The sequence below is a fragment of the Trachypithecus francoisi genome, unplaced genomic scaffold, assembly GCF_009764315.1.
Source record: "Trachypithecus francoisi isolate TF-2019V2 unplaced genomic scaffold, Tfra_2.0 Lachesis_group11, whole genome shotgun sequence".
Classification (NCBI taxonomy): domain Eukaryota; kingdom Metazoa; phylum Chordata; class Mammalia; order Primates; family Cercopithecidae; genus Trachypithecus; species Trachypithecus francoisi.
This window is the reverse complement of record NW_022681456.1, coordinates 98578012-98592931: the sequence shown is the minus strand read 5'-3', so window position 1 is coordinate 98592931 and position 14920 is coordinate 98578012. Positions and strand designations below refer to the sequence as shown.

Sequence of the window (14920 nt, the reverse complement as noted above, 5' to 3'; positions counted from 1 at the left end):
AATGGAATCACACTTACTTTATACTTTTGTCTTTTGCTTAACATACTCCAATTTAGATTTATTTTCATTGTTGCTTGTAGCCACAGGTCCTTCTTTTTCTTTACTGTATATTATTCTGTTGTATGATGATTTATTATGTTAATGCCATTGATTTGCTCTATATAGTCTTCTGATGCTGGTTAAACTTTTGGTGTAACTTGTCTAAGAAAATTTGTATTTTAAAAGAGATTATATTTAATCAAAGCCTTAATCTCCAATTGTTGAATTTCAGGTACTATGACAAACCAGATACAAACATCTCATTCAAGCAGGAACGTTTTTTAGGGGGATAGGAATGTCTTCATTATATCACTTCCTTAGACTCCATTTGTTACTGTAGGTAGCTAGTCCGGCAAGCGCAGGGCAGGAGAGGGCTCCCCTTGCCCCCCACACACCACGTACACATCAGGAATGTCAGGTGACCAACAGATGATCGTCAAGTGGTCGTTAACTGTCTCTCTAATAACTGGTCACAGCTGACACTAGGGAACAGCAGGCTCCTAATAGATAGGAAACACCTGAACCTGGTGATCAGCCGCTTCCCCATCTCAGGAGTTGGGCGTGTGGGAAGTAACACAAGACCCTAGAAGCAAGCTAACTTATAAAATCCCAAGTCAAAATGTCAAACGGGGCACGTGTCCTTCAGGTTGCCCAGGTGGCCCTCTTCCAAGTGTATTTTCCTTTCTTTCATTCCTGCTCTAAAGCTTTTTAATCAACTTTCACTCCTGCTGTAAAACTTGCCTTGGTCTCTCCTTCTGCCTTATATCCGTCGGTCAGATTCTTTCTTCTGCGGAGGCAAGCACTGCGGTTGCTGCAGACCCAGATGCATACTTTTGCTGCTAACACATTTATCCCCAAATAATGGTTGTTTTTTGTCAGGACACAGTAACATTAAAAAATTCAAACACATTATAATTATTTGATAAACTCTATAGTTGAAAGACTGTATAAGGTAATGTTTTCTTAAAACTACAAAGTCAAAAGGATAAGCAAGAATCAATAAAGAATTGTGGAATACAGAAATAAATTTTGTGTATGGTCACCACATAAATAACCTTGACCATCATTTTTGAATTTTAATGCTGTGATTATCAAAGGTGGGGTCTGAGCCCAAAACACAACTTTTCAAAATAATGAATCATGGGCAGTGAGTCAAGAAATTTTGAACTTCAGCCCACAACTCTAAGAATGAGGAATTTTGGCTAACTGCTTGGGTTTTTATATTGTACTAATGTTGTGAATAGTATTTCAAAAAAAGATTAATTTGCTAGAAATGACCTTTCTCTTACTGTTTTCCTGATACAGAAGAAATTCCTGCATGAAATCTCAGCTTTCAGTGGTAAGTTCCAGTAGCTAAAGACAGAACAAATCAATAGCTTTATCAATCTGCTTGCCAAAATTTCACTCTTGAAAGTAAAAGCCCCAGTAGGGGCTTGTTTAGAAATGATTTTAAAACATCTCGAACTGCTAAGTATTCTCGATCTAGGAAACATGTCTTTGAAGTAGGATGTAAATTCCAGACCTGGAAGTGCTCTTCATTTCCCATGAGCTCAAAGCTATTAAGCTCTCAGGGGCAATGGGTTTTCCCTAGGAGGAAAAAAGGAAGTTTTTCTTTTCTTTTTAAAGGAGTATTGTTCTCTAAATTTTAATTTTCTGTAGATTTTTTTGGAATCAGGGCCAAAAGTAAGCAATGTCCATATAATGTTTTTAAAAAGATAATGGCTGATGAGATAGGTAATAAAGTAAAGCATAAAAAAGATTAATTGCAACGTGTGTGTGCTTGCAGGATTCAATGAACTCTAATGAGGCAGGAAAGAGATTAGTTGCAACCTCAGTTTGGGGTGTGTGTGTGGGTGTGTGTGTATGAGAAAGGTATGCACCCCATCTAAGATAATACAATGGTGTAAGAGGTTGGGTAGGGAGACTAGGTAGCAAGAAAAAGCACATGCTTCAAAAGTCCCATCACTCTACAAAGAAAAATTTGTGGGAAGGGGAGAGCTCAGGTCTTCTGTAGCTTAGGGAGAATTGAATGGAACCAGCAACCAGACCCCTTGTCCAGGGCTAGAATCTCTGGCTGTACCTAGATCTGCGGCAGCTTTTTCGTCCTTGATTTCACGCCAACTGGACTCAGCTACCCTGAGACTATAAATCTGCTTTCCTTAGTTATAGGTAACGATATAATCCCACAAAGTCTCAGAAACTATAACAGAGATTAGGACAGAAATAAAAAAAAATTAATACTTCTATGTACACTTAAGTGTTCAGTTTTAAAATCATCATTATAATCTGGCTATATATGTTATTTAACACATCTAATCTGTTTAAGATAATCTGAAATTTTGTAGTTGGGATTTTAATTTTAATGTTTAATTAATATTTGTCTTGTGATTTTCATGAGAAAAGTATTTGGTTTATAAATAGTATTGAATATTTAAAGGCATCAGATGTATTACCTCTCTACGCTCAGGTTTCTCAGGTTGGTAAGCACCATTTAAGTGTTTAGGTGAGTTTGGTTTGTTAAATGTCTGGGTCTACCCTGTTAGGTGTGAAGGCCTTAAGATACACTGAAATTATATTATAGTTTAACATACTTAACTATTTACCAATCTATTTATTACTAAATTTAATTGAGGTGTTAATTATTTGGGGGTAAATTACTCTGTTAAACATATCCATTATTAAAATATTAATCTAAGATCAAGTAAAAGCCTTATAGAAAAAACTACTAGATTTATATGTGAAAATGACCAGATATTTAAGCTTAATGTTTAAAAAATAAACATCTCTATGACATACCAAAGATCTCTTTATTTATTAACTATTATTATTTTTTGAGACGGAGTCTCACTCTGTCCCCCAGGCTGGAGTGCAGTGGCATGATCTCGGCTCACTGCAACCTTCACCTCCCGGGTTCAAGTGATTCTCCTGCCTCAGCCTCCTGAGTAGCTGGGACTACAGGCATGTGCCACCACGCCTGGCTAATTTTTTGTATTTTTAGTAGAGACGGGGTTTCACTGTATTAGCCAGGATGGTCTCGATCTCCTGACCTCATGATCTGCCCACCTTGGCCTCCTGAAGTGCTGGCATTACAGGCGTGAGCCACCGCACCCGGCCAAAGATCTCTTCATTTATTTATTTAGACACAGTCTCACTCTGTTGCTCAGACTGGAGTGCAGTGGCGTGATCTCAGCTCACTGCAACCTCCGCCTCCTTGGTTCAAGCAATTCTCCTGCCTCAGCCTCCCCAGTAGCTGGGATTATAGCGCCCACCACCATGCTCGGCTAATTTTTGTATTTTTAGTAGAGACAGGGTTTCGCCATGTTGGTCAGGCTGGTCTCGAACTCCTGGCCTCAAGTGATCCACCTGCCTTGGTCTCCCAAAGTGTTGGAATTACAGGCATGAGCCACCGTGCCCAGCCCAAAGATCCCTGTTTTAATGTTATAAAAATTAAAAAAAACTCCATTAACAAACAAGATTAGGCTTTTCCGGTAAATTAATTACTCCAATTCCTAGAAAATAAAAATGGTTAGAATATGTACCAGGGTTTAGTGCAGAAAACACAATTCACTCTAGATATTTGCAGAAAGTATTTAATTTTTTTTATTTTCATAGGTTATTGGGGAACAGGTGGTGTTTGGTTACATGAGTAAGTTCTTCAGCAGTGATTTGAGTTTGGTGCACCCAACACCCAGAAAGTATTTAGTACAGGAATTTGGGTGCTTGTATTTTACAACTGTGGAAAGGGTTGGAAGAGGAGAAGTCGGGGCAGGCTGCTGCACTTCCTGCCACCACATCTGCCACTATCAAGGCTGCCAGCACTCAGGAAGCTGGTGACTAGAGGCTGATGACTTACGCTGGGACCTCCTCCCCAACCATAACAGCTCCTGGAAAATGGCCTTCACCTTCCTACCCAACGAATCCTACTGGCAGAACCTAAGCTGCATCCAAAACCCAACTGTGAGGGGCTGAGAAATCTAGCCCCAGGGATACAGTAGGAAATTCAGAAGTCAAACGGGGTGCCGCGTGCCCAAAGGCAAGATTCATGAAGCAAAAATCCCACACATCCACATAGGACTGTTTATTATGACTTGGCAATGTTTCCTAAACACAGTATGTACATGAAAAACTGGATGCCTTTTGTCAAACATTGCCTCTGTCAGATACATTGTATTAGGCAACTATGGTTTTCCTGCAAGTCTTTAAAAAATGTGACCTAAGTTTGGCAGAAAACCATTTCCTCTTGACATCTATCAGCAAATACACTGTAGCAAACAGACTTTGCTTGCTACATAGTATTTTCCCCACTCCTCATCTTTATTAAGGTGTAAGTGACAAATAAATATATTCAAGATGTATAATGTGATGTTTTCATATATGTATATACTGTGAAATGAGAACTACAATCAAGCTAATTAAGAAATCTATTACCTTAGCTTTTTTTGGAGAGATTATTTAAGATCTACTTTCTTAGAGAATTTCAAGTTTACAATACAGCATTAACTAGTTACCGTGCTGTACATTAGGTCTCCAGACCATATGCACCTTAAAACTGCCAAGTTTGTATCTGTTGTCCAACATTTCCCCATTTCCTTACCCCTAACCCCCAATAACCATTCTTATGGTGATAATATTACTTTTTTTTTTTTTTGGAGACAGGGTCTTGCTCTATCACCCAGGCTCGTGCAGTGGCACGAACACGGCTCACTGCAGCCTTGACCTTCTGGGCTCAAGCAATTATCCTGCCTCAGCCCCCTGAGTAGCTGGGACTACTGGTGTGCACCACTACGTCCATCTAATTTTTTGATTTTTTTTTTTGTAGAGATGGGAGTCTCACTTTGTTACCCAGGCCGGTCTCAAACTCCCGAGCTCTTGACCCTCCTGCCTTGGTCTCCCAAAAGTGCTGGGATTACAGACATGAGTCACCATGCCTCACCGAGTATGATTTTTAAATTTTTATTTATTTTTTGAAATGGAGTCTCACTCTGTTGCCTACACTGGAGTTGCAGTGGTGTGATCATGGCTCACTGCAGCCTTGACCTCCTGCGCTCAAGGAATCCTGCCACCTCAGCCTCCTGAGTAGCTGGGACTAAGGGCATGCACGCCACAATGTCTAATTTTTTGTAGAGATGGGATCTCCCTGTGTTGCTCAGCCTGGTCGTGGACTCCTGAGATTGCAGGGAGTGCTGGGATTACAGGCAAGGGCCAACATGTTCAGCCTGTGACTTTTTAGATTCCACATGTAATCATTAGATCATTCAGTATTTGTCTTTTTGTGACTGGCTTATTTCACTTAGCTCAATGTCGTCAAGGTTCTGCCATGTTGCAGTGTGTGACAGGACTTTCTTCATCTTTAAGGCTGAATATCTATCTATCTACACACACATACGTACCACATTTTCTTTATCCATTTATCCATGACAGACACTTCGTTTGTTTCCATATCTTGGCTGTTGGCTAGTTATATAGTTTTATACATTATTTTAGGTACTACTTTTTTTTTCCCTTACAGGTGTGGTTCCCAAGGGAACTTTGGCATCATTAGGTCAGCTCTGCTCCTTTCAGTTCCCTCTTGGACTTGTAGTGTCTATATAGTAGAATTAATTTCAGAGCATGGCTGAAGGCTGCTTTGTAAAGAGCATTATCAACAGGATATAGGGATCCAAAATTAACTCACTGAATTTAATTCTCTGTGTATTCTCACTAGCAGGTTAATCTTCTAGTTGGTGTTCTAATCTAGGACAGAGGCATTGTATCTTTTGGGTTTGGAAATTTAAAAATTTTTTTTTTTTTTGAGATGGAATCTCGCTCTGCTCCCTAGGCTGGAGTGCAGTGGCATAATCTCAGCTCACTGCAACCTTTGCCCCACGGGTTCGAGCTATTCTCGTGTCTCAGCTTCCCCACTAGCTGGGATTATAGGTGCATGCCACCACATCCAGCTAATTTTTGTACTTTTAGTGGAGACCGGGTTTCACCATGTTGGCCAGGCTGGTCTTGAACTCCTGACCTCAAGTGATCCATCTGCCTCGGCCTCCTAAAGTGCTGGGATTACAGGCATGAACCACCATTCCCAGCCTGTTTTTTTAAAATTTGATTTTGCTCCAGATGTGGTCTCAAGAAGTAATAGTTACAACTAAGTTTGAGTGTGATTTATAAAAAACAAAATAGTAGCTTAAACCCAATTAAAATTTATTTCTCTCTCACATGTGCAGACGTCTGAAGGTAAGGGATCCAGAGCTGCTGTGACCCGGCTCCTCTCAGGTCACTGTACTGCCATAACAAGAGTGGCCTCCATCCTTGTGGTTCAGGAGGGCAGCAACAGCTTCCAGGCAGGATGAACAAAGGGGAAAAAGGAGGGCAAGGGCACACACGTGCCCACCATCTCTGAAGGTTTTGAGAAGCTGTTGGATTGTCCTTCACTCACATCCCATGGACCAGCTCTCAGTCCCATGCCCTCACTCTGTTGTGAGGTGGGGGAATGCAGTCTTTTTTTTTTTTTTTTTTGAGCAGCAGCAAGATTTATTGTGAAGAGCGAAACAACAAAGCTTCCACAGCTTCGAAGGGGACCCGAACAAGTTGCCCAGGGAATGCAGTCTTTATTCTGAGTGGCATGTGCTCTGTTAGACTTTCTATCGTGTTGGAAAAAGGAGAAAAAGGGTATGGTGGAGGCAATGAGAGTCTTTGTCACATCTGACTTTCATAGGAACAGAAAACGTGCTGGCTCCAAGCTATCTTCCAAAACAATTTCTTTTTTTTTTTCCCAGAAAAGTAAATCCATTATTACTATTGGGCTGACCTAATTTATTATTTACCCTGGGTAGTACAGATGCTTTTTTAAAACTAGGAAAACATATTATTTCCACCTGGGTTAGTGAGACCACATTGTCTCCTGCTGCAACCCTAGCGGCAAGAAGGGGAGTCACCTCACTTTGTGTCCCTGGAAGACCCCTGATTTGAGTTCTCCAGAAGGATGGGGTTTGGCGTGGAAATGGGGAGCTCAGGAACTGTGGGGTTGTGGATAACAGATCCGCAAGAGAAGTGACTGAAACCTGCAGCGGTGAGGAGAGGCTGCTGGGAATGAGGAGATTAAGCAGGTACATTTTCCCCGCCCCTCATCATTTCCTGTTTTGCCACTGTGGAATTTGCTTTCTGCTCTGAGATGATCCCTGGGACCCGATGAAAGGCATGGGAATGAAACGGGTGGTGGTGGTAGGGTCAGGGGTGGGTGGAAGGGGCAGGAGGCAGATGTTGAAGCCCGGGGGTCCTTGGGTGGCAGCCAGATCTACAAGCGGAAGGAAGTAATCATTACCTTTTCTCGAGTGCCCAGGTGGCAGACATTTTGACATTATCTCATTTTATTCCCTCAACAATCCTACGAAGAACTGAGGTAAAATGGACACCCAGAACTCTGCAGAGTCACACAGCCAGTCAGAGACAAAGTCAGAATTCAAATTCACGTTCTCTCCACTGGGCTACACTGCCAGGGCTGATGTCTCAGTGGGGAAACTAGACTATCCAACAACCTCAGGCGCAGGCCAACTTTCAGAATGATTCTGTCAATGAAGGTACAACTTCGGGTCCATAATTACAACTTACAGGTGAGAAATGGTAGATGTCAAGCAAAGGAGACAATGAAAAAGAGGCACCATAGCTTCTGAAATGACTCTTCCTCCACTTCCCGTTGTAAAACTGAGCATCGCTTTTATTCTTCTCCCTGAAATCACGAGGCTAACTGCAGTTCCTAGCTCGCCCATCATTCTTTACCCACAGATTTTCATGGACTGGGTCCTAAATGCAACACAACAATCATAGAAAAATTTAAATAGACGCAGCTGCACGGTTTGAAAAATCAAGGTGCTCTTATAGGCCAGGTGAAATCAATTTGCTAAAAAAAGTTGAATGCTTCCTTCATTGAGTGTCTCTGTTATCCAGTTATCAATGTTGGCTGACTAGTCTACAGCCTTTTTTTCCCCCCTTGCTCAGTAAAACACTCCATGAGCCTCAGGGGAGGTAGGCCCAGCCTTGGGTGAAATGTAATTGGCTTAAAGGCATAGTAGTTGTACTTTTCTCACTAGAAACTGGCTTAGGAATGGATGTGCAATTCTGGGCAAAAAGAAATAAAAGATATTTGATGGAGACTTCTAGAAAAATTTACTTATAAAAAAGGTGCAAGAAAGGTATATACTTCTGGCCTTTGGACATGGCTCTGTGAAGATGGAATGTTTGGAGCTGCTGCAACCATTTTGTAAACATGAAGAGATCAACTGGAATGCAGAATCCAAGATGTCAAGGATGGTAAAGCTGAAAGACAGAAGGGCCGGATGTGGTGGCTCATGCCTGTTACCTGAGCACTTTGGGAGGCCGAGGTGGGCAGATCATGAGGTCAGGAGATTGAGACCTGCCTGGCCAACATGGTGAAACTCCGTCTCTACTAAAAATACAAAAAATCGCCAGGTGTGGTGGCAGGCGCCTGTAATCCAGCTACTCGGGAGGCTGACGCAAGAGAATGGCTTGAATCTGGGAGGCGAAGGCTGCAGTGAGCCAAGATTGTGCCACTGTACTCCAGCCTGGGTGACAGAGCGAGACTCTGTCTCAAAAAAAAAAAAAAAGAAGGGAACTGGGTTCGTGATATCTTCAACGAGCTGCTGTAATAACCAAGCACAAGCCTAAACCTGGCATTCCTGTTACATGGGATAAAAACATTTATTGCATAAGCTATTTTGAACTTTTTTGTTACTGAAATGCAATTGAAGCATTCCAAGTGATAAAATGAAGAAGGAGAAATAAAACATAAGATAAAGAATTGGGTCACTCTAAGTATGAGCTACCAGAAGAAATCGGAATGTGTTACTTAACATATTCACGCATAATTCTTATATAAAACTGTTAAGGCAACCCCACTAAAATAATTGCTTCTATTTTTTAAATTAGGAATTGCAAAAATCTGCAATTAGAACAAAGGACAAAAGAAACAAAAGTTTCTAAAAAAAAAAAACTTTGTTCATTTCCTAAATATTAGAATTACAGGTTTTCTAGGTTGTTCTTACCATTAATTCTGATTCAACTCCTAGCTAAAACTGAAGGATTCTTTTTAATAATTCTCTGCTTCTCACTCCAACCATTTCTTATTTTATAAGACACCTATTCTAGATGATCCGTATGGGTCTAGGGCTCCTTAGCCCTCACCAAACAGTTGGTAACTTTTTGCTTCTCAAGTGAAGGATACTGTGAGCGATGAAAGTGTCCATCATAGTGCAGTAAATTTCACAAATCTGTGAGCACTTCTTCATAAAGTTACATCACTGGTCCTCAGCTCCAGGAGTAGGGGTGTTCAATACATGTTGAAAGATAGATGAAAAATGAAAACACTTTTTTCTTAAAATCCCCAAACCAAAAAATACCCAAAGGATTGTTATTGGGAAGAACATCCAATTACTGTGAAGAAAATCCCCAAGACTTTGGACTTGTTTTGTATTCCTTGCCAGGTTTATTGCGGGTCAGCTGCTTACAGGAGAAATTCAGGCTTCTAAGAGATGTAATTGTTTCTTGATGTGAGAGTGAAGAGGTTTATTTATCTGATCAGCCAGATGCAAGAATGCCAGTCACTGCTTCCATCTGCTTCTCTGGGCTAATAACCACCTTGAGTTATCCACCTGTCCAGATTTGCAGCACTCCAGGTGGGCATGAAACAAAATCTTCAGGAAATGACTCTCAATCTATTGAAATCACAGATTTTCAGATTTTACTAAGATTGTTCAGGACTAACACTGCATATAGTTTATTAGTGGCTGAGGCTTAGCTTGATGAACTGTACTGAGAGCCAGATAAACACCCCTTGTCCTCTTGCGTATGGCACAGGTGGATGTTGGTCAGAGTTCACAGCAGTGGTACAGCTTCAAGAGTTGTCTAAGGAAAAAAGGGCTTACAGCTTCAAAAAACAGGTGTCTGACATGCAGCATAAGCTGTCCCTCCTTGGAAATTTTATAATTACAAGGCACTCATGGCATTCTGAGAAGTCATGCCATGGTCAAGAATCTTTTGATCTTTGTATGTTTTTTTTTTTTTCATAAAGAACATACTTATTTAAGTATAGAATATTTCTTTTCATGTAACACTTAACTACCCACAAAGGACTCATGTTCTGAGGAATGGACATTCAGAGTCACTTGCCTGGGCCATATTTGTTTTCCTCATTTCTACCTGGCCTTCTATTGGGGCTTTTAACTGAACCAGCTTTATCTACAAAGAGAAATTCACAAGAGATGAACTTAAAAAGAAAAGCAAAGACCTCCAAACCAGGGAATTGCAAGTAATTTAGTTAGCATTTGTATTAGTTTGTTTTCACACTGCTATAAAGAAATACCCGAGACTGGGAAATTTATAAAGGAAAGAGGTTTGATTGACTCACAGTTCCACATGGCTGGGGGAGCCTCAGGAAACTTACAATCATGGCCGAAGGGGAAGAGGCATGTCTTACATGGTGGCAGGTGAGAGACAGCAAGTAAGAGCAGGGAAAACTGCCATATAAAACCATCAGCTCTCATGAGAACTCACTATCAGCAGAAAAAGATGAGGGAAACCGCCCTTATGATCCAATCACTTTCCACCTGGTCCCTCCCTCAACATGTGGGGATTATAATTTGAGATGAAATTTCAGTAGGGACACACAGCCAAACCATATCGGCATTTATTGAGCAGATACTATTAAGCACTGTTTCAAATGCTTTGTATTTATTAACACAGTTAACCCTCAAAACAACCCAATGAGGTAAATCCTACCGTCACACATTACAAATAAGGAAAGCTGAGGCTCAGAGAGAATAAGAAATGTGCCTCAGCTAATAAGTAGAGAAACCACAATTTGAGCACAGGCTGGCCATTCTAGAATGAGCCCTCTTAACCGTGATGTCATACTGCAGTCTTTACTCTCCAAAGGTAGCAAAGCCAAAGAGACTTCCACTGTTCACCAGCATGGAAACATGAATTGTTCACTCTTGGCTCACAGGGGACTCCCAGAGAGGAGCCAGACCATCTGGGTTCACAAAGCCCCTCTGCACTTTCCAGCTATGACTTAACCTCTGTCTGCTTCGAGGTTTTCTTTCTCATGCTTTTCAAAATGTTAAAAAAGAGGCCAGGTGTGGTGGCTCACACGTGTAATCCCAGCACTTTGGGAGCCTCAGTGGGGCGGATCACGAGATCAGGATATCAAGATGAGGTGAAACCTCGTCTCTATTAAAAAGACAAAAAATTAGCTGGGCGTGGTAGCATGTGACTGTAGTCCTAGCTACTTGGGAGGCTGAGGCAGGAGAATCACTTGAACCTGGGAGGTGGAGCTTGCAGTGAGCCGAGGTCGTGCCACTGCACTCAAGCCTGGGCCACAAAGCGAGACTGTGTCTCAAAAAAAAAAAAAAGAGAAAAGGATGATTTCATGAGGCTGTGAGAAGTACTCAATATATGTCCACTATTACCCTGTCAAAGCTAATCTCATAATAGCCTCCACCTATTGATCCTGGTTTCATCCTCTATACTATGCCAGAACAAGCCTATCATCTTCACTACAGTGGGCTTTCAAATATATACAGAGAGGTGACACAACACCCTTCTCAGGCTAAGGACTGCTGGATCCTCTCACTGAGTCTCCCAGGCTAGGGCCTTCACGGCACTGTCCCTTCTCATATTTTTCAACAATTCTTATGCCAGTGCTTGGGATTTTTGATCTCTCTTTCCTGAACATCATATCACAAAGAATTTTTCTTATAGTCCTTCAAAGGTTAACATTTACTTCATAAGTGATGAAACTGTACTATAAACTAAAACATGAAACTTAAAGCAGAATTTTATTTTGAAAAGTTTGTTCCCTTTTTTATCTATCTTCCCTCCCACAAGAAATACTTTAATGCAACAGTGAGTCTTGAAAAGAGCCAGTTATATGGTCATGTTGAGAATTAGTTGAGTGTACGACTGCATGTTTTTCTTTTCTGTCACATTAATAAGAACTAAGTCTTTTTCATGCAAGATGATACTTCGAGAAGGATTTGACCAAATGCCTTCTAAATTCCCTCTTAATCCTGAGATTCTGTGATTTGTGGCTTCTTCTGCAAGTTTGTTCAATGTACACACATACTGAAGTCCTCCTTATTCCAAAGCAGTAAATTCATTAGACATTTTATTTAGGGGAAATCTCATTTTATAACTATAGTATATAGGCACACACACACATACGTAGGTGTCTATATATAAACGTGTGTGTGTGTGCGTGTATACAGATATATATCTCCCATCTCCTGTTTTCTTCTAAGAAATTGCTTCTTCACAATGTGATTAAATTGGTTTTATAGTGGTTTATCTAGTCCTGCTGCTTATTCTCCCACGTGACATGTTAATCGCCTGTCTATTTTATCAGATAACCCTTTGGTTATTGCCATCAGATCTAAACAAATGTTTCCAGTGATGGAAATCTAGGGCAGCAACCTCCTTCATTCCAGAAGACCATGAAGAATTCTTGACAGAGAACAGCCCTTTGGAACAAATAAACACAAATAAACAAAAAGGCCCAGCTTTGCCCATTAGTTTCTCTGAAGGCATGGGCGAGGTCTGGGACACATAGGAAAACAAACATATTTATAGATAGACCTGTGATCAAAACTGTTCATTCACAGAAGAACCTCCCTGAGAGGTGTTCACAAACTGTAAAGTAATGAGGTGTTTGCAAACAGAGTGGACGAAGCAGCACATGGAAATCAGATGTAGTCTTGTCTTTTCACAGTCACAGAATCACCCAATAATATACTAAAATCTAACCACAGCTAACACGTCTGCATGTGTCTTCATTTTTATGGTCACCATCTAGTCCCACCATTCTTACAGGAAATGTCTCTTGGTAAAAAATTTAGGATTTTAATTAGGGGGAAAATATAAGTAATTACAAAGTATCAAACCCTTAGTAATTGAAGTTTACAAGGTTAAATCCTCAAATTTCATGTCAATCATACCATATATTCCAAGATACACAAATAAATCAGATATACACAGACACCAATGCAAGCAACACTACTTTTGTCTCATTTTGTATTTAATATCATCAAAGGCTTTATTAATGCCTTAAAAAACACAAAAAGTTATTGAACATACATTTATTATCTGGAGGAATAAATGCACTCCAAATGCTTATCATCAGAACTCTGGAAAAAGACATATAAATTCTCTCCAGTATTTTAAAAATTGTTATCTAAATAATTTCATTTTGAACTAGGTTAGTAACCTAAGTTGTCTTCATTCAGCTTTTAAAATTGAAAAAAAAATTGTTTCAAATACAATAAAGACTTAAGTACACGTTCAAAATTTATTTTCTAGTACACCTTTCTGGCCAAAGGAGTTGAAGAATTTTTTTCCTTACTTTACTTAGGACAAATGTTGCCAGATTAAAAAATATATATATAACAGAATAGTAGTTGTAAAGACTAACTCTATATGAATGGTTTTAATCATAGCGCAGTTAAAATAACATTTAATATAGATTCCTTTCGCTGGATGATGTCACCTTTTAAAACATCAGTATTTCTCATATCATTTCTGGATGGTCTTGACACATTCTTATCTCTTCTTCAACATGACTTCTTCATTTTTTTTCTCTAGAGTTTTCTTGAGTTAAAATAATGGCTTGAAGAAGATCATATGAGATCTAGTGGCTCTGTGATATTTCTTAAATGCTGGGCAAAGCTGGGCTGGTTGATAATGTAACTCATATTTTCAGTGCCCCAGGCTGGTTGGTTAGTCTGATAGAAGGCCTTAGTTCCTCTTGCAGATAAAGATAGAGTCCATTCTTCCACTAGTCCAGGGCAGTGGCCAAAGAAGTCCAGGAAAGGCATTACACGGAATGCCATTGTTTAGAAGGGATTTGGATTTAATGGCATTGTTATAGGTAAAGTATTTCCTGAGCAAAAATCTCATTCACTGAGTGTTTGGGGGAATGTTAAATTTTATAATCATAGTTGCCTTTCTCTGTGGAAAATATTTTATTTATTTATTTATTTCTTATTTTACTTTAAGTTCTGGGAGGAAAAGATTTCTTTAATTTGCCATGATCACTTCCTCTCAATTTCTTTTTCTTATAGTCATGCATACTCTGTAATCTAAATTTCTTAAGTTTATTTAAAAATCAGAGAAAAAAAACTCAAGGGGATAAAAACAAGCACAAAGTAAAGAAAGAAACCAATAATTTTGCCATTATACTTTCTCCTGGATAACTGCAGATATTTCTTATCATTTCTATTCTGTTTCAACATTGCAGAATACTACACTCGTGGCCCAATGGTGAAGCAATGTGCACGAGTGACAAAACATGGGAACCGGAAAAGGAATATAAATGTAAATCAAAGTTTTTAAATCCCAGTAATGCAACAGCTTCTTTCCTTATTTATTGGATTAATGTCCCTTCCACATGAATTCCCATTTTGGTTCCAGAAGGCCATGCACCATAACCTCTAATAGCAATGACTACTATTTGTAGTGCCTGTGGCCAGTATCTACTGGTGGCAAACTCGCAAAAGTCTTCTGGAAGACTCATAAAATTATGTTCTATTTGTTTTCTGGATTCAGGGGACCATGGAAATAGACAAGGATAGAAACAAGGCATGCTTTTGAGGTTTCTTGGGCTGGGTAGTAGAAAAATAGGTATTTTCCTTTGGGGATTTTTGCAGCTGAGAATACTTTGTCATTTTCCTCAGTCTTTAAGGGAGTGGTAGGCTTTGGCAGTCCGGCTGTTGACAAAATCTGTCTTCTTAAACTGAGCCTTTGGGATAAGGAAACAGAAACGTGAAAGGTAACAAAACTGGCACACAAGAAAATGCAGTTTTTTAGTGATTTCTTACCAGGGTCAAGTCAA

General features: G+C 39.9%; 1 protein-coding gene across 1 annotated transcript in view; it reads right to left on the bottom strand.

Moving 5' to 3' along the window:
* Positions 1-13087: 13087 nt before the first annotated feature.
* The window catches only part of PKP2 (plakophilin 2), a 110089-nt gene continuing 108256 nt past the window's right edge, over positions 13088-14920 (bottom strand). The window contains exon 13 of the mRNA XM_033222454.1: positions 13088-14827. Within this exon, the coding sequence (XP_033078345.1) occupies positions 14759-14827 (69 nt within the window). The 3' untranslated portion in view covers positions 13088-14758. The remainder of the gene's footprint in view (positions 14828-14920) is intronic.